Source organism: Fopius arisanus, unplaced genomic scaffold (assembly GCF_000806365.1).
Source record: "Fopius arisanus strain USDA-PBARC FA_bdor unplaced genomic scaffold, ASM80636v1 scaffold00061, whole genome shotgun sequence".
NCBI lineage: Eukaryota > Metazoa > Arthropoda > Insecta > Hymenoptera > Braconidae > Fopius > Fopius arisanus.
The window spans coordinates 226,735-245,383 of record NW_011887800.1 but is presented as its reverse complement, the minus strand read 5'-3'; the positions used below and the strand labels follow the sequence as shown (position 1 = coordinate 245,383).

Here is an 18,649-nt window from a genome sequence, read left to right as displayed (position 1 = left end):
CGCCTCAATTGTCATGCTCTCCTGATACTTTTTTGAAAATTTTGAATTTTTCGATTTCAGTGAATATCTCCTCAATTGTCATGCTCTCCTAATACTTTTCAAATTTCAGGAAATACCTTTTTGTTCTCATGTTCTCCTGATACTTTTTCGAACATTTTGAATTTTTCAATTTCATGTAATACCTCCTCAATTCTCATGCTCTCCTAATACTTTTCAAATTTCAGGAAATACCTTTTTGTTCTGATGTTCTCCTGATACTTTTTCGAACATTTTAACCTTTTAAATTTCCGCAGATACCTCCTTGATATTCTCATGTTCTCCTGAAACAATAGCAATATACGCTGACGGGGGCGGGACGATAGGTGGTGGCTCTGTTGGGGTAGCTTTTCTTCGTCTTCTGCTAAATATACAACGGTCTTTTTCTATTAACCCCGAAGACTATTAACTCTCTTTGACTGATTTCTGTGAGGAGTTCGAGCTGGAATCTTTCGACGGAGCTTGCAGCTTGGCCGTTGGACCTGGGTAAACCAAAGAAACGACTTATTTTGAATACTTCCACATTCGAAGAAGAAAGCCCTGGTTCCGGGGGACAGGGTTGACTCAGAAAATCATGTGGTGGGTGGATGGAGCCAGAGCCGATCACCACAGTCTGGCGGAATCGCTACATTTAAATCTCCACATTTTGTCTTCATCCTTTTTTCTATTGAATTATTAGATTCGAAACTAGTAGAACTGAATATTCTTCATAGGATAACACGTATCATTAATATAATTAAATTTTTCCTTCGGCAGGATGAACGAATTCTCGTGTAATGCACCTGGATGCACAGCCACATTCAAGACACTTGTGGATTTTGAGATGCATTACAATGGCTGTCACAGTTTCACGTGCATGGAATGCAGAAAAAGTCGTCCTACTGAGAGATTATTGGATATTCATATTCAAGAGACGCACGACAGTTTCTTCAGAGTATTAGCAGAGAAAAAACCGATGGTATTACTCAAAATATATTAAACCACATCGTTATTAATTCGGAACATTCGATAAAATGAATAACATTTTTTTAATAAAATAAATAAATGTAGTTTGAAGATCAATTCAGTAGGAAAACGCTAAAATAATTATTTATAAAAAAGATTTCATAATATTTTTTTATCCTAAATGATTAGCTAATATTATTTCAATAAAATCGGTTCGAAGTTTTCGTATTCACCTTCTGCTTTCCACAATTTCTTTTAATTTCACCCCAATTTTTTACTCTGTTTTAAATTCTATTTACAGTAAAAAAAATGTTTCCTTTTCATTTTAGTATCAATGTTTCGTATCAGATTGTCATGAGAAGTTTTTATCTCCCGTTGAGAGAAGAGAGCACACTATGCAAATCCACAAATTTCCAAGTAATTATCGATACGACGAGTCATTGAAGCAGAAATCATCAAAGGAGACGAAAGAAAAATTGAAAAGAGAAAACAAAAAAAAGAAGGCAAAAATAAGAGATATAGATATGCAAAATGGAGAATCTGAAGATGCAATGGAAGTCGATCCTCCCAAACTAAATTCGAAACCTGCCAATAAACCAAAACCGAGTATTAACAGAAACCAAAAATCTAGAACTTTTATTCCAGGCTTACAAAATTCCACTCCGAAACCTTCCGACGACAGAAATCTTCCTTCTACTGTTGCAAACTCACAAGCCCAAGTGGCACTTCCTTTAGCAGCTCTATCATTCATTCCAAGACAGTTAATGCACAAATCCTACTCGGGAGCTCTTACAAAAAATATGAAAATGGAAAGAGAAGTCTTGGAGAATGCAAATATGATGGATTTAGCTGAAGCTTTACCATCCCGGAAAAATGAAAAGAATCTAGAAAGTTGATAATTGCAAGGGAGTTGTATATAGAAGTATTATTTTTAAAATAAATAATAAAATGTGGATAAGGAAATATAGATTTTCGTGAGTCATTCAAATCCTCGCTTGTCTTTTCAAAACCCCTTCGTTTATTACTTATAATTATAAATATCTTAAATATTACAACAGTCTCTGTATGTACATGAAAACTTTTTACTCAAAAATTCACACACCGCAATTTTTATTCATCCCTAAAAAAATAGACCTTTGTTTCCTTAGCATTATTGACTATCTTTGAGATTCAACCCTGTATTAAGTTCACGTAATAAGTCTTAACGGTCTAAACGAGTGAATAATTCATCAACCTTTGGATAAATCTACTATCATATAGCGCAAGTCCAAATCTCTCTGTAAAAATTCAAAAAATGAATATTATTTTGAAATGTTGCAATGTTTCAATGTCAATCTCAATGAAACAATGCAAAAATCACCTGAGAGGAATAACATGAGTCCAAAAAATATTTGCTAGTAATTTTCGAACTTTTTAAATAATTCCCCATTAATTTACAAAATTCCCAGAAGATTATTTTGTATACAATTTCATGAACTCACAAAAGGCTCGTTCAACATTGAAGTGATGCCAATGAAATATACACAGATGGAATAAAATTAAAAGAGAATATAGACTGAAAACGAATTATATTTTGAACTCATTAAACCTTTCACGTGAATTATGGCACCCGTAGGAAGACATCTATCTTATTTTATGGCACAAGATATTCAAAAAGAGAGAATAAAGATTATTAAAATTGTGTGAATTGAAAATCCAATTAAACCTAAGAATTTACAATTAATATATTTTTATGTGCAAATCTATAAACATATGTACATGTATAGCCTGTAAATATTATTTAGCAGCTAAAAGACTTCGCGTTGAGGTCTCTAATGTTTAATAAGACCGGTGTGAATTGACCTCGTCCGTCCATAAAACAGTTTCACACCCTATTCAGTAAAAATCTTTGGAACTAGTGAAAAGCATCGAATGATCTTACATGTAGGCCGTGAAATTTCCTGATCTCATGACCTTTCCTTCAATATCCCTTTTCCGACATTTTAGCAAAATATAAATCGAGGTTTCGAGAGAATTTTCAACCCATTCTTTCCGTTTCCGTAAAAAAAAGTTTCCCAAACTGGACAAATATTTTCAGATTTATGATTTCCTGATCATAAAGAATAAATCGGCGTATAGATTTTTGAAATTCAGTCCAACCTATTTCAAAAAATCTCCCCCATTCTCACGTGGATGCTAAACCTCTGACTAAAATTAATTTGAATAAACCATACACCTAAGCTTCGCAGTTTCATTCCTCAATGCAACTAGCTCATACTTCAATTTCATATTTTCTTGTTCAAGGAAAGCAGCACGAATGGCAATTTCGTCTTCCTTAGCTCTCCGTGCATCCCTGGATCTCTTGGCAGCCTCATTGTTTTTTCTTCTCCTCTCCCAGTAGGCAGCATCTTTATCATCCAGTGCTCCCATTGTGCTGGTGGGTAGACCAGGGCTTTTGCTGACCCTCCTCATTTTGATGTTGGTACCCTCATTGGTTCTCCTCACAGAATCGAGCATTCTCTTTCTGAATTCCGAGTAAGCTTCGTTAGAGTTCTGATCGTAGATGATCTCGGGGCCCATTGTGAGGGCTAGAGGGTCCTTTGGATAAGCCTTGAAGGGTCTCGGTGCCTTCTTCGATGTTTCTGGGGAAACCAGAGGACTAGAAACCTCTTGATTCATCACTGAGGGATAGGCAGTGGACACTGGAATCTGAATCTGATTCGTTATTCCTCCATTCTGATTGATCGGAAGAGATGGAACTGTTGGGCAAATTGCCAAGGGCATCGGCAGGGCCTTTGGCAGAAGGGGATAACGATGAGTTATGTCGGTGGGTACTGCAGACATCTGGGGGTAGATAGGCTCGTACTTTGATTTTTTTGGAGAATCAGACTCCGAGGGTGGTGTCACCATGAATGTTCGACCCTCGAATGGACTCTTTCGTTCTTCTTTGAAGTCCAATTGGTGCTGGGATGGTTCACTAGATGTTGACTCACTTGGCGGAGAGAACGAGAGGGACTCTGAGAATGCTGGACTCAAATTGTAAGCAGTTCGTTGGGATGATTGCTCTTTCTTGCAGGACAGGTCCAGAATCGGTGGCTCTGTTTCTTCTTTCGAGGATTTTGTGAAGTCCAGCGCGTGCTCACCGATTTGGGACTCATTGCAGGACTCCATTGTCATTGGAAGTCAATATCACTTTCTGGAAAAATTTTAATATTTAGTCATCGACTCTTTATTCATTATTATGGAACATTTCACATAAATATTTACTGGACAAGAATTTAAAGGAAGATTTCATGAATTTATTTCAGGTCTCGCTTGTCTCAAGTATTTCTTCTTGGTGAAATTTTTGTTTTAGAATTGCCCAAGACTATTCAAAGTAATATTGATTGTGAATGAAAAGAAAATAAAAATTACAAAGGAATTTCTGCCGACGATACGAATATCTTGAAGACGAAAAGGGTGTTATCTAATGTGTAAACACTGGAGATAATTTTCTATGAAATAATTTATTTTTAATTATTTTAATATTTTTTTCTCGAATCACTTGTTCTTCAGATAATTGTACTAGCCTGACGAAATGGAAAGTTGAATTCCTTTAAAATATGAAGATAATTACCTCTCAAAGAATTCCAAGGTCAATTCACTTATCAAACACAACAAACAACACAAACAGACTCTAGACGATTCCGAGTTGGTAGTTGAAATAAAAATAGAATAAATCGAAATAATACGAGTTGAGGGTTGTTCACCACTGAAGAACCACGAACTGTTCGTTCCGAAGTCCGAGAACGGTATACCACTGTTAGGGGGTGGTTCCAGAGTTTATATAGTGGACAACCCTTACAAGGTAGAAGATGTGTAGGTGGGACTGGTCCCCAAAAAGTAGCCAAGAGTGAGGGTAACAAATTCTTGAAGGGGAGGAGCACAACTTGACCCATTGGACAGACCAAGTGGGGGCTTGGCACGCGTCTAAATTCAAACCGAAATTTTACGAGAATTTGTTTACCTCTGGCATTCTGAGTGACATTCCTGGGCGTATGTCATTGTACTTCCCAAATTCTCAGCAGAAACGATTAGATATGAATTACGTTTCAATCCACGTACTGTGACGTGGCATTTCAATGAAAACTCACACTTTTATTACGGGATTATTTATTACGAAATCTTTGTGAAATCTCCGCAAAATACGAAGGATTCTTCAATAATTCGGAATTTGATGATTTTTTAGACAGGTTTTTTAGAAATTTCTGGAAAATTTTTGTGAATTTTTGCAAAAGTTTACTGAGAACATTCGAGAATTCTTCGAAGGTGATGAAACTTTGTGGGACATTGAATTATTGTTCAATAATAATTAAATAATAATAATATAATAATTAGATAATAATAATATAATAGTAAAAGTTGAAGTTAAAAATGGTATATTTTTTTATATCAATTTCATCAATTGTTTCTCCGAAATTGGTAAATTATCGATAAACTTGAAGGATGACAAGATATCAGCAGTAACTCCTTAATTAAAAAATTGAAGGTAAAAGTCAGAGTATATTCAACAAATTGACAAAGGCATTTTTCAACGGCGTTTTTATAGTTCTCGAGTCCAAAACGATTCAATCCGTGCAATTACATTATTTCGTTAATCTGCGTAGACTATTCGAACTTTAGGATCGGTCGACCCTTTCCCAAATTTTTACAACCTTCTCAAAAAGGCAAACTGCGCAAAAAAAATGGCTAACCATCTCATTGTTCCCGGAAAACGTCACTCCGTCCGTTTCTTCGAACTCTTTTTCATTCGGGCTGTAATAAAACCATTTGGTTTATTTTCGAGGAGCAGAATTCGTTGATTGTAAAAATGTTTTCTTCTATTATCCTGTGAATATTCCTAAATTCACCCGAAAGGTACATCAAAAAATATTAACAAAAACTTCAACCGTTTCCAGTAATATACAAAAAATATTTGAAAATATATTCGACATAACTGTTAGCATTTATAATTTTTTAAAAATACGTGCAATTGATTTTTCAAACTAGCATTGGACCAGCCACCGATTTCGAGGACTGGAATATTCTATAATAATTTTTTTATTAGAACAATTTGATGTATTAAAATGAATTATTCATTTTGCAGCATTGAAAAGAATTTTCAAGAAAAATTCCTAGTAAAATGAGAGGCATTGGACAATTTTAAAAAACCGAAAATAGAAGAATTTTGAAAATGGAAGAATCTATAATTGATTTCACCAGATTTATCAAATCAGCATTGAAAAACCTGCCACTGACTTCCAAAAAAGGCTTAAAGCGTTATCCTGGTACACAGAACTATCAAAATACCATTGGCCTTCGCCCTTAACCCATGCCCAGCAAATTGACAGAGGGAATTAATTCCAGGTATCCAGCTAAGACACGGGATTCTCTAAAATCCAGTTAGTTGGCCTAAATCCTTCACCCCTGTTCCTAAGACACAAGGTCCTGGAATAAGGTAAAGGTGCCAGCAGGTTGGGCTCAAAGAGTTAAGAGTGTCGTCGGTAGCTAGAAGTACCTCTTGATTGATGATTTAAAAATGTCTTTGTATCCTGCTGCCTCCGCCCCCATCGACACCCATCTCGACCCCGAGGACGTTCTTCTGCAATATTTCAAAGACAGCATTGTCTTCCAGTGTCTCCAAAGGCTTACAACGACGCAAGAATTTGTTTCACAGTGTCCAACTTTAGCCGCATGTTTCTCCAATGTGCAGTCATACGATTTGCGTAAAGTATGTCATAAATTATTGGGACGAGTGAAATTTACGAAATTTAAGGAAGGAACGGGTTGAAAGCTCACTCCAGGGGGTTATTTCCTGGGGAGTCAGAGTTGCTCCAGCTTACTACCCCTTTTGCCATTTCATCATTATGAATCCTGGAATATTTTCAGAATACGTGGGTACAATCCTCAATGCAATTGTTTTGGAAAATCCGTTATTTATTGGACGCTTCCTATTGGATATATGCATACTTAAGGCAATTCGGGGAATTGGAGGAATCAAAGCTTCGGATTTTCCGACATCTCAGAGAATCTTACAGGATTTCCATTCACCGATGGACTACTATGAAAAATTTAGAGGCGGTACTACATTACATTAAAATGCTAATTATCATTTTCTGCGATTTGAAATATCAAAATCTCGAGAAAATTGTAGAACAATGTACTCGAAATCGTGATTATTATTATCAATGAGTGGAAATAATATTACGTAATGAATTGACGGGATGGAATATTTTTCTTTTTCCGTTTGTATGCCATTAATTTTGAGAGAAATATCCGACTAATTTGAAGTACCATTATTTTGGAAATGATTTTTTCCATCGAATAAAATTGTTTGTTGTCTTAAATTTAAAATCTGGACTGAATTGAGTTATGAAAAAATTCAAAGACAATTCTTCCAATCAATTCTTTCCGTCATCCAAGATTTATTAACTCATACGAATGAGGATTTCAGTAGATCTGAATTCTTCAGTAAATGAATCCTTTTCCCATTGATTATTTCAATTGTGGGATTGAAATTCACATGGGAAATTCACAGGATAAATCGAAGACTGAGAAAAATCTTTTCTTCCTCAATTCCTAGATGTCTTATTATGTCGTCCAAGCCCATAATAATCACGGAAAATTTGCTTGACGACGTGTACCAGAGCCTCCGCTAAAGGGAACGACATCTCCCGTTATTTTCCTCTTTCATTCTGCCTTTTTTCACATAGAAAATTCCCGTGGTGTCTTATTCAAACGATTTTTCCGCACCCGGGCATTCAAGAGTAGGGCCCTTTTCCCATGTATACAAATTTTTGCTCTTTTGGCCACATAACCCACATTTGAATGGTGCACAATCCAACCCGTTATAACACCAGGCACATCACCAGGCATCACCAGATTTCCCCATTTCTGTACATGTTATATGCGTGTGACAGACTCCCCCAAACGAGAAAATTCAGCCACGCGCATTTCCACATCTTCACCTGCCTTTAGATTCCTATGTTCACATCAAAGGACATAACGGGAAGAAATGTTCTACGGTGGATTTGCAATTTCACTCCTTTCCATGTAAATGGGAGTTGAATGTCTCAATCCCCATAGGACTCATTCAAAAAAAATCTGACGAATATTACAGAAAAAATTTCCTATTCTTACCGGTATGGAAAATAGAAAGAATATTTCATAATCCGTAGGACTCTATTTATTTATTTATTTATCTATTTATTTATTTATTTATTTACCCAGTCTAGACGGTGGAATGTATGTATATATATATTTAAAAAAAACAATCAATCAAAATCAATATTACTGTATTAATTATTTATCAATTATATTATTATCATTATTATATTTTGTGAAACCTGAAAATATTCCGCTGCCTCAATTTTTTCAGTTGAATATATATTCTCACAAAAATATTCAGACTTAAACCCCTCGGGATGAAGATACGCAAAAGGTATTTTATGATGGGTCAGTTGTCCACTACCTGCCATCCACTCTTCCAAAAACATTTCACATTTGATTCCGAGTGCTTTTCCATGAATGAAAAATCCCAGCACAATAGACCATTTCACCATCGACCTGACTCACTCATCCCATTTCTCCGGCTATTTAATTACCGAGTACAAGAAATTCCCCGAAATTTTACTGCACTTTTTTTTGCATCCACGAGACCTTCGAGCATTAAACATTAAAAGTCACCCTTTCCACTTTTCCCTTAAGATTTAACTTTATCATCTGGCGAGAAAATGTTGCCATTTTCGCCTCGTCCCTGATCGTAAAATAGTGCAATAAAAAGGCCCCACTTCAGGGCATTTGCGGCCCTTCGGGGGGTGGGGGAGGGCTAAGTGTAATAATCGATTATTACCCGGGCCTTGAATGGGCCGAATCCCTGAACTATAACATTTCACCTCGTATTTCCTTTCCTTTCATTCTACCTTTCAGGAAGAAAAATGAACATTAATGTTTAATGTTTTATTTAGGTCGAACAATGTTATTCATTTGTCTACTCATATTTAGCTCAAATCGTTTATTGCTGGGATTTACGTCAGAATATTGGCGCACGTAGAGTAGTCCCGGAAATTATGGTCCCATTTTGAATACCGGAAGATGTTGATGTTGAACTGAAATTAATGAGGGATTTGGGAATTGGAATTTCCACAGTGGCAATGCTTCTTTCTAATATTATCTGCGAAAGGGAAAAGCGTTGAAAAAAGAGGCGGGAAATCACAAATTACTCAGTGTTATCGCGCGATAATTGATATCGACTAATGAATGACATGATCGTTAGGAGAGTAATTGGCGATAAACGTTGGATCATTGTATTTTGGCGCCCCAGGCTGATTGAGTCACTATTTTGTTGAATCACATGAGCAAATGTCTTCCTTCGTTACTTTACGTAATTATCGCTTATTGATTGTTAATTGTTTTCCGTATCCGAATTCCGTCGGTATTACAACTTGCACGAAAATCAATTTATCATTTTGTATCATGCAAGTATATGTAATTATGAATAATAACCAGGAATAACTGTGATTATTATAATATTAATAATATTATTTATTAATTATTCATAATTACGATGAGCGTTTATTTCATTTCTCGTTATAAATCAATGCAATTACTTTATGTCTGCCATTTTTATTGAATAAGCTTAAAAAAAATACGTAATTTATGAGATTTAAAACATTCAGTAATTTTCAATTGAAAAAAAACTGCGAGTATGTATTTTTGTTGTTAGAGAATGTTTTTCCTGTTTTCATCTTCTTTTTGGAAAGATCAATTAACAGGAAGGGGAAGAAAAAATTTGGATGATGTTTTGAACTTCTGCGCAGAGGGATAAAAAGAAGAGGAAGTTATCCAAGGGAGGTCTAACCATTAGCCATCCTCATATCGTGGAAAGGATGGAAAAAAGTTTTTCGGTTATGTAGAAAAATAAATGAGTAGAATGTGATCTGGGAATGGTCAACAGAAGGGACATTAAGACGTTTAAGGAAAATAGTAATACACACGGGGATTTCACACTGGGGGTGCACTAGGTTTCATCATGGTCAATCCGGTGGGGTAATTAATTATCGATTCATCATGGGGACACCTTGGAGACCACCGACCAAGTTTTGCCAACAAACAGAGAATTTTGCATACTTCCGGCCCCTCACGCCCATTTACTCTCGCGGGAAATGTCACTTTCTTTTTGGCTTTTCCTTTCTATTTTTCAGTCTTCTTTGGTCTCCATGTGGTGGACACGCCTTTTCTGTTTGGGGTCTTGAATCGTTGAAGTCTCCATTCTCAATTGTTACCAGAGGTCAAGGCGCATTCATTTTTCATCATGCGTAATTCATTCTAGAAGTGTTAAAAGTCGATTAATTTTTATTTTTGACAAATAAATTGTTCATTTTTACAAAAATTTCACAGCACAATACTCTTTTCAAATTTCGTTGCTTTTTTGAATAATATTTCGAATATTTTATATTTATTCTCAGGAAATTTAGTGTGTGAGACTATTCCAGTTTTTTCGTAATGTTTTTTTTTGGGTGAACGTGAATTTTTGAGTTATAAGAATAAAACGGTTTATTTCCAAAATCATCGAATCCATTCTCCAATTTTTAATATAAATATTCAGCAATTTAAATGTTTTGAAAATACAGGAGAATTTTCAATTCACAGACACAGTTCTTCCACATTTTCCTTCTGTTAAGTTAATATCGTAAAAAAATCAAAACAAAGCTGCCGTAGAAACAGCCGTTAGAATTTCCCCTCTCCGCAATTTATTTGCGTTCTAAAATGTAACTGTCCCCAAAAATCCCGCACAAAATTTGGAAAACCTGGGAAAGGGTAAGCCGCCAGTTTTCCCCCGAACTTTTCAAAAGCAGAACAAAAAAAAATGGATATCGAGTTACTAATCTCCTCGGCAAAGAGTTGTACCGGTCTGAGTAGAAAAGAGAAGCACTTACTTGTCTGAGTTGTCCACACACTGAGTTTTCCCGAGTTTTCCCGAATGATTGAATTGAATTTCCCTCGGTTATTACCCAAAAGAATCAAATCACCCGAAGAGTAAAAGCAATAGAATTTCTCCAGTAGTCTGTAAAAAACAGCAACCACCCAATTCATTTTTTGATATATGAAAAAACGATGTCAGTAGCTTAAAACTACAAAACAGCCATGATGATTGTGGAAAACCGTCATAAACTAACTGGTCATCCCCTCCCTCATTTGAACCCTCACCCCTGCTAAATGGTCCTCCGAAAGACCCATTGGTACGAAAAATTCGAAAGGAAAAGAAACAGTAATCGTCGAAAGGTCATAAAATTGCGGTACATCAGGTACCCAATATTTAACCAACACTCGAAACCCCCTTCAGACCCTAAAAATATTTTATAACGGCAAAAAGGTAAAACTGGACAACTTGAAAAATCATTTAACAAGGGATTATCGAAAAACTCGATTGGCACATCGGATTAACTTTCCCCAATCTCTTACCTTTCGACGACAAGAAATGGTTTTAAATGAGTTAATAACGGCGGTACCAAAATCTAACGTTGAAAAACTCGGTACACTGTTATTATCCAGATTATGAAATTGCTCGTGGACCCAGGCCCTTTTTCAAATCCACTCTGACCTGACAAATTTGGCAAAAAAAATTTTAATGCTTCTAAGTGCTGTTAAATATTTGTACAACTTCAGCGCTCGAGTCAACGGAATTAGTGGAACGGAGCGGTAGAGTCAAGAAGTAAATTAATTATTTATAAATTATTGCTTTGTTAAGTTTTCTGATGAATTGTTGGTCGGATTGATCTGAAAAGAATACACCGTTTTATCATTATTTAATCACTCCCAAAATGCTATGATTATTCAATAATTTTCTTGTGTTTTTTCAGCATCGACCGGCGATGATTCAACACTCGACCCTTTCTCGAAGCTATAATCCTTCGGAATTACATTTTGCCAGAGCGCTAGCACGAAAATGAATTTTGGCATCAGGTCATTCAGGAAATAATGTAGCGTCATTGCTCCATGATGCTGAGGTTCTCACCCCGTTATTATCCGTTTGTTGGCCAGAACAAAAATAATAAGCCTTCCGCTGCTAATCACATATTAAGCGAGTAAGTGTGTTTACCAATACGAATCTGAAGATTAATTGTGGATGGAAATTAATTAAAAATCAATCTACTGTCAACAGATTATTATAAATTCGACAGAACAAGTTTTCTTCAGATTCTTCATTTCGCCAGATTGAAATAAAATTAAAAAATATTCAAAAATATTCAAATAAAGTTTAAGAATTGATTTTAAAGGCAATAAGTTGTAACGTTAATTTATATTTTACGATTGAAAGATTTTCGGTTAATGGTTGTTGAAATTTAATAGTTCCGCGGATTTTTTTGGATTTCGAAATAGACAATGAATAATTTAACGAAAAAGGAAATAAGAACTGTCAGAAATATTGTTTTCATAATTGAAAATTGGGACAAAGAAGGAATGGAACACCGGATTTTTGGAAAATAGAAAGAATGTTGGTCAGCATGTCATATGGTCAATGCGGCGAGTGGTCGCGTGGGTGGATTTGTGCTGCAGATGCGAGAGTGGCCGAAGGTCCAATGGGACAACCCTTCCGTAATAACACACAAACGAAGGGGCCAATGCATCTAAACTGCCCCTCTTTTTCCATCCATTGTTACCCATCCTCAAAACCAAACGCCTCTACGAAAAATGCATTATGCATCGTGACGCGTGGTCCAGCTAACGGTACAATATTCATACTCAACCCTCTTTTCTTCTTTATTATACCTACCACCTACATGCGTAGGCGAAATGTGTGTCAAAGAGATTTCAATTCGAATTTTCACAATCCATGACCGTCTACGAATTCATCATTCCACGCTGACACGTCAAATTATCGAGCATTCGACTATAACGGTGAATGCCGATCTGTCTTTATTTGAAATTATTTAAACACAAACTAGCATTTATCTTCTGTCAATTTGGTTATTTTATTGAGTTCATATTGGCGTCAATTGAATTTCCATTACAGGCCCATTAAGTCTAATTTTCGTAGTTAAATATCGGTTTATGATTTTTCTTCAAATTATTGTTTTGAAAGAGAAAGGGTTGTAAATTATATTGCAAGTTCATTCGTGGATTGAGAAATCATGAAATTCGTAATTATAGGTGATTCGTTAATCTGGAATCTTTAGAAGTTAATCTTTAGAAGTCTAGGTAATTCAGAAGATTTTCAACTTTTCTAATGGAGATCGATTTTATCATTAATTAGCTTTGTTTTATTGATTATTGTTTCATTTTGTATTCATTCACCTGTCACATGACAATAAAAGGCTTGAAAGGGGTGGAAATTATTAAAAATTTGAATTGTGGGCTTTATCCGTGTAATGAGATGTAATCCGATGTAATTACCATTCGTTATCAATGGAATTTTAAATCTCAAAGTTAAAAACAGAAATGGAAAGGTGTCAGAAAATAATTCTTTCAAACTCCTGTGTTTGTTGAGCGTGATCTGCATTTATTTAACTGTTTATTTAAACATTATTATAGAATTTAAAGTCTTCAATTTTCTTTCTTGACGACATGAGGTAAATCATACTTTCCTCTGACGCATTTGATTTTAATACCAGGGCAATCTTTGACTCTTCCTACTCTACACAGCACAATATTGTGTTCCTGTAAATTATGTCCTTCCCCTGAAACACAAGATAAATAAATAAAAAAGATTAATGCAATATTTCCATGATTTATACCATAATAAATTGCAAGAAATTTTCTCAATACGTGAAGATTCATAAAAATCGAGGCTCTGCGGGACGAAATGCGATTCTTTAATCGTCTTTAATTGTTTTCAACAATAACGATTGAATAAATAAATAAATGGATGGTTTGTGACCGCTGAAAATTTTTACTTTAGTTACCTGGTACATAAGCAATCTTTTCCTTGCCGGTAGACAATTTAACAAGCACACACTTTCTGTTTGCAGAGTTCGGCTTCTTTGGTTTTCTAATTAGGGTTTTAATAACCACTCCCTTGGCAAAGGGCTGCCCGTTTAAGGGTTTCGGTTTTGTACGTTTTTTAATGTGCGGCCCTGTTCTGTGCATCCTGAAGAGGGAGGAGCCAAACCTCTTCGCCTCAGTAAATCCTAGAAGGAAAAACAAATAAGTCATTTATGAATTTGCCAAATCACGTTGTGGGATGTTCAAATTGCAATTCATCTTCATGTGGTGGAGTGATATCCGATGTTTACCGTTTTTAGCTTTGAAGAGACATTTTGCGTAGTTGGAAGGGAAAATAGTCAAGGTATTTTTGGAGGTATTGTACAATGTAATGTATCAAATAATTACGTCGTTAAATGTGCTTACCTCATATTCATTAGAGAGTTCGGCTTTAGGCAGTATGGATAATTCCGATTCATAGATATGATAAGGATCACGTTTTTCGTGTCTACTACACATTTTGAATTTTGTAACTTCGATATAAAATATCTTTAATTAATTCATTCATTTCATTTTTTAAACATTTTTTAAATGTTGCAGGAGACCAGAAAAAAGACAAATAATTATTCAACGTGATCAAAGTCACTTCCTCATGTTTTTTTTTCAAATGTACTACTCATTATTTAAATATCGATTTTAATAATTCATGAGAAAAGACAATTTAGGGAAGCCTTCGAATTATTTCTTTCTTCATTCAAAAAATCCTCGCATTTTGTCAAGTAAATTTATTCAACTGAATTAAACTAATTGCTCAGAAGTAATTCTATTCCTCAGTGTTAGTGCACTCATCATTGAAGAATTTTCACCATAATTGTCCTGCATTTTATTTTTGATTTGAGAGAAAACAGAGTCGAGTGTTCGAAATAATTTTCGATAATTTCAAGTGTTGTTGATGCTGGGCGTTACAATTGGAGAGGAGTGAATCCCAGAGGGATGGGATCGAAAATCCATTGTGCAAGTGAAAGAAAAAAAAAAACTTGTAGAAAAAGAATGAAGACCGATGAGAACTGGTGGGCTTGAGTGATCAAGGTGGACGGTTGACAGTATATAGAGAAAAGCCGAAAACTCTTTCGCAAATAATCTTGCGGTTGGTGGCTCAAGCTGGAGAGGATGGGCAGGTAAATCAACAACAACGGGTTTCAAAAATGAGGAATATGGAATATGACGGACGCTTGACATTCTCAAGGTACATTGGCACAATCCCACACTCCACCTCCCCCCATTGATATTCCTTAAACCCGGTTTTTCTTCTTTCTCGGTGGTGCGTTGGTAAGCTTATTAAGTAACATTGTTACGAACGGGAAGAGACCTGTGCACGGTTGGTGGTCACCGAGATTTCCCTGAAAACTGTACAACTCTTTTGTTGTATCGAGCTTTTTTAGTAGACACGGGTTGAGATGTGGGCGGAGGAGAGATTCGGATTAACCAAATCTTTACAATTCACATTTTTGTTTTCTTAATTCTATAACTCATTCAGTGGAACTTCAGCCCATTCGATGTGTTTCATTGGCCAAAAGTAAAAGATGAACTTTCTTTGAAATTTATACAGGATGTCCATAATCATTGGCGAATTCTCTATGCATTTTCTTCCATTTTTTTTAGATTTCCTTTTCAACTTTTTCTAACAACTTTTAAGAAATTATAAGGAAATAGTTTTGAGCGGAATATAATAAGCTCCATACGAGCTCATCTGTAAGAGAATAACTTGAAAAGAAGATCTGATAAAAATCGAAGAAAATTTATAAACAATTCTTCTATGATTATCAATATTCTGTAAGAAATGCAAGGAAAGTCTTTTACCTTTTTCGGACGGAATTCGTTACGGAGTTACCGATATATTTCCATTTTTCAAGATTTTCTTAAATTTCTGAGGAATGCTTGATGAGATAAATATGTACGATTTTTAGATTTAATCATTATTTAATGCCTCATGAAGTTTCATTAATGTAAAAGAATTTTCTTGTTCTGAGGAATGGGATAGAAGAGATTATTGAAATAATGGGCTGAATAGTCTCAAAGATAAATCTTAACTACTATTTCAAGAGAAAAGAAAAGTCAATTATTTAAGAATGATTCTGCCGTAATAGTAATGAAATTAGCATGAATAATATCCGTGATTTCGTGGCGAATAGTGAGCAGCAAAAATTGATGGGGATAGAATACGGTTTCCTGGAGTCCCAAATAATCACCCGAATTCATGAATTTTTCGGTGGCTCAATATGCATCACCCTAAACTACGTTGCAACGAATAATGACGAACGACTAAATTCAGACAACTGCATTGTTGTTCACTTTGAGATGTTCAACTGACCACGGTCCGTCAATGCGACAGATGTCCAGGGGACCCGAATGGTTACACTGACTAATCCTAGACTCAACTTGGGCTTAACTGAGCCATGAGGACCAGCAGAAACCCCATTATCCGAGTGTCCACAGCCTAAATCCAGCAAAAGCCAACCCTTTTTTCTACGTGGAGATCAATGCCGCAAGATTACATTGCGAAAAATTTTTACGTTTCTTATTGCACGTTTTCTTTGTCACCATTCATTCTGCCGTTCGTGGTGAATATTCAGAAGAAAATCCGAGAAGTGACAGCAAACAATTTTGATGATGGAAAAAGAATATTTTTTCACGTTTCGTTGTTGGAAAATTTTCACCAGAATTTTCGAAATTCAGAGAGATAGATTCAATTTTTCGGGAGAATCATTCTTCATTAATTATCTGGTGATTGGGGAGAATTGGGGTGTTATGGGGGTTGGAAGTAGGAACAATAGATTTTTATTTCGATTTTAGAATTAAAAATGTCAAGGACCTGAAATTTTTGAAGATGAATCTTGACGAGAGTGCCTTAACAGCGAAAAGGATGAGAATTAAAAAATTTTTAAACTCTCTCGATTGTCAAGATGCAGTAATAAAATATTGAAGAATGACAGAGGAAAATTAATTGGGAATAAAGTACGGTAATTAAAAAAAATAGGCGGATGCCTCGACAATGAAAAAAAAAATGTTTAATGAGTAGGAAATGTCATTAGTCTATTGATTTTATGCGATATGAGAATATAAAAAATGAGTTGCAATAAGTTAAAAAAATAAGAAATAATTCCTGGAAATTCATGCTTGAGGTGAAAAAAAAATAAAACCTCATATTGTCCGAAAATTGCCAAATTTTCGTTTGACAACTGGTCAACCGCAAATGGACATGTCACCCCTTCAATTTTCCCATCGTTTTGACCACTACTTTCCCACTGTCAGAGCAGTCCCGGAGTTTTTCTTTCATCCCCGAGTGAAATATCTTTTCTTCAGTGAAGCTGAGAAGAGTTGGATCAAAGAGGTAAGCTGTGCATTTGCGAGAGGCCACGCGTATTTTGCACGCACATTTACCGAACAAAAAAAAAATAAAGAAAACGAAAGAATCGATGGACGATGGGAATCACCACAGGACTCCCACCATTCTTCCTTCTTTTTCTTTTTGAGGACTTTCCGATGCCTGGTCACCCTTTTTCCAAGGTTTTTCAGAGCAGATCAGTATCTCTTTTCTCCTCTCAATTCTCCAGAAACTCGATACACCAAAGCACTAGCCATGGTTTTACGTTCACGTATGATGGGAACGTAAATAAAGAGATGGTGATTTCGCACGATTTCACGTAAATGGGTCAACGTTTTCCACTAATCCTTTAAAAATCTCTTCCGGTTTTTCTCGGGTAGTTTTTTCATCCCTGAAAGGGTGTTTTCAAACGGGTTTCGCTACTCACTATTTTGAGATATTGTCAGGAGGTGTTTGAAGTTGATGTAAACCATGGAAAGGGGGAGAAGACAACAATGGAGATGCTCTTATCATTTACCTGTGAATGTACTGTTGACGCATAATCTTCCGAGACTGGAGATACTCCCTGAAAATTTATAGATTATGCATTATTAGAATTAACAGAATGTTTAGCTTAGAATGTTTAAACAACCATTTTTGGAACAATAATTCATGCGAGGAAAGACAACATTCATAAACGAAATGTGTAACAAATTTAAAAACTGACGAATTTCGAGTTTTCTCGGAAGAATATATTATTCACGAATTGATAGAAGAACACGTTTTATCAGTGGTGCCCAGATTGATTATATAAATAATTATTAAAATACAAATATTGCCGGAACACTAGGAAACGTTTAAATTAGATATCTTAATTAATATTATCGTCAGTAAATTGAATAAAAAATGCCAGTAGCTGTTGGTTCGAAGATATAAATAAATGAATAGAATATATAATATAATAGTTATCAGAAGAAAAATCGAGTTGTGGAGGTTAACGAGAGGTTAGAACGAGAAAATATTTACTGTCCTCTGAACAATTATATATAATTTGTTAATTTACCTTGCAGAGGATTCGCCAAGTAAGAACGAGTTATATTCATCAAACTCCTTGCGATGACACTCATTTCTTAGTTCGGTAAATTACTTCTTGGAGATGATAAAATTATCACATTTGAAGTTTATATTGGAGCACAGAGAAAAACTATGAATAGCTCCGATGGTATTACAGATTGAAAATCCCATAGTGGTGATGCGTGAACTAGAGAATTATCTGGGTCAGTAAGGAAGAACACAGTGACGAGAATGTCGATAATTGTGAGAAACCGTGAATGAATAAAATAGGGCGCAGCCGAGATCGTCGATAACTGAAAAATTAAGACC

The 18,649-nt window shown here is 35.4% G+C and overlaps 3 protein-coding genes across 5 annotated transcripts; 1 reads left to right on the top strand and 2 right to left on the bottom strand.

Moving 5' to 3' along the window:
- Window positions 1-756: 756 nt before the first annotated feature.
- Window positions 757-1,954, top strand: l(2)k10201 (lethal (2) k10201). The gene is made up of 2 exons (XM_011308611.1): window positions 757-994; window positions 1,311-1,954. Exons 1-2 carry the CDS (start codon window positions 794-796, stop codon window positions 1,875-1,877), a joined length of 768 nt encoding a protein of 255 aa, XP_011306913.1. The 5' UTR covers window positions 757-793; the 3' UTR covers window positions 1,878-1,954.
- Window positions 1,955-2,018: 64 nt separating this feature from the next.
- LOC105268784 (transcription factor giant) lies at window positions 2,019-4,922 on the bottom strand. 3 transcript variants are annotated; one of them, XM_011308609.1, is made up of 2 exons: window positions 4,375-4,524; window positions 2,019-4,156 (listed from the first exon to the last, which is right to left on the bottom strand). In XM_011308609.1, exon 2 carries the CDS (start codon window positions 4,135-4,137, stop codon window positions 3,175-3,177), a length of 963 nt encoding a protein of 320 aa, XP_011306911.1. In that variant the 5' UTR covers window positions 4,138-4,156; window positions 4,375-4,524; the 3' UTR covers window positions 2,019-3,174. The 3 variants fall into 3 exon arrangements, with proteins under 3 accessions (XP_011306911.1, XP_011306912.1, XP_011306910.1); XM_011308610.1 differs by lacking the exon at window positions 4,375-4,524 and adding an exon at window positions 4,228-4,362; XM_011308608.1 differs by lacking the exon at window positions 4,375-4,524 and adding an exon at window positions 4,577-4,922 and having other exon boundaries at window positions 2,020-4,156.
- Window positions 4,923-13,459: 8,537 nt separating this feature from the next.
- tko (technical knockout) lies at window positions 13,460-18,479 on the bottom strand. The gene is made up of 4 exons (XM_011308607.1): window positions 18,330-18,479; window positions 17,805-17,852; window positions 13,884-14,108; window positions 13,460-13,658 (listed from the first exon to the last, which is right to left on the bottom strand). Exons 1-4 carry the CDS (start codon window positions 18,391-18,393, stop codon window positions 13,525-13,527), a joined length of 471 nt encoding a protein of 156 aa, XP_011306909.1. The 5' UTR covers window positions 18,394-18,479; the 3' UTR covers window positions 13,460-13,524.
- Window positions 18,480-18,649: the final 170 nt, after the last annotated feature.

Bases quoted from the DNA above. Each gene is read 5' to 3' on its own strand.
- LOC105268784 (XM_011308608.1), bottom strand. From the start codon at position 4,137: ATGACAATGGAGTCCTGCAATGAGTCCCAAATCGGTGAGCACGCGCTG.
- tko (XM_011308607.1), bottom strand. From the start codon at position 18,393: ATGAGTGTCATCGCAAGGAGTTTGATGAATATAACTCGTTCTTACTTG. The intron at 14,109-17,804 runs GTAAATGATAAG...TTTTCCTTCTAG, and splicing joins CGTCAACAGTACATTCACAG to GATTTACTGAGGCGAAGAGG. The intron at 13,659-13,883 runs GTAACTAAAGTA...CTTGTGTTTCAG, and splicing joins AAAGATTGCTTATGTACCAG to GGGAAGGACATAATTTACAG.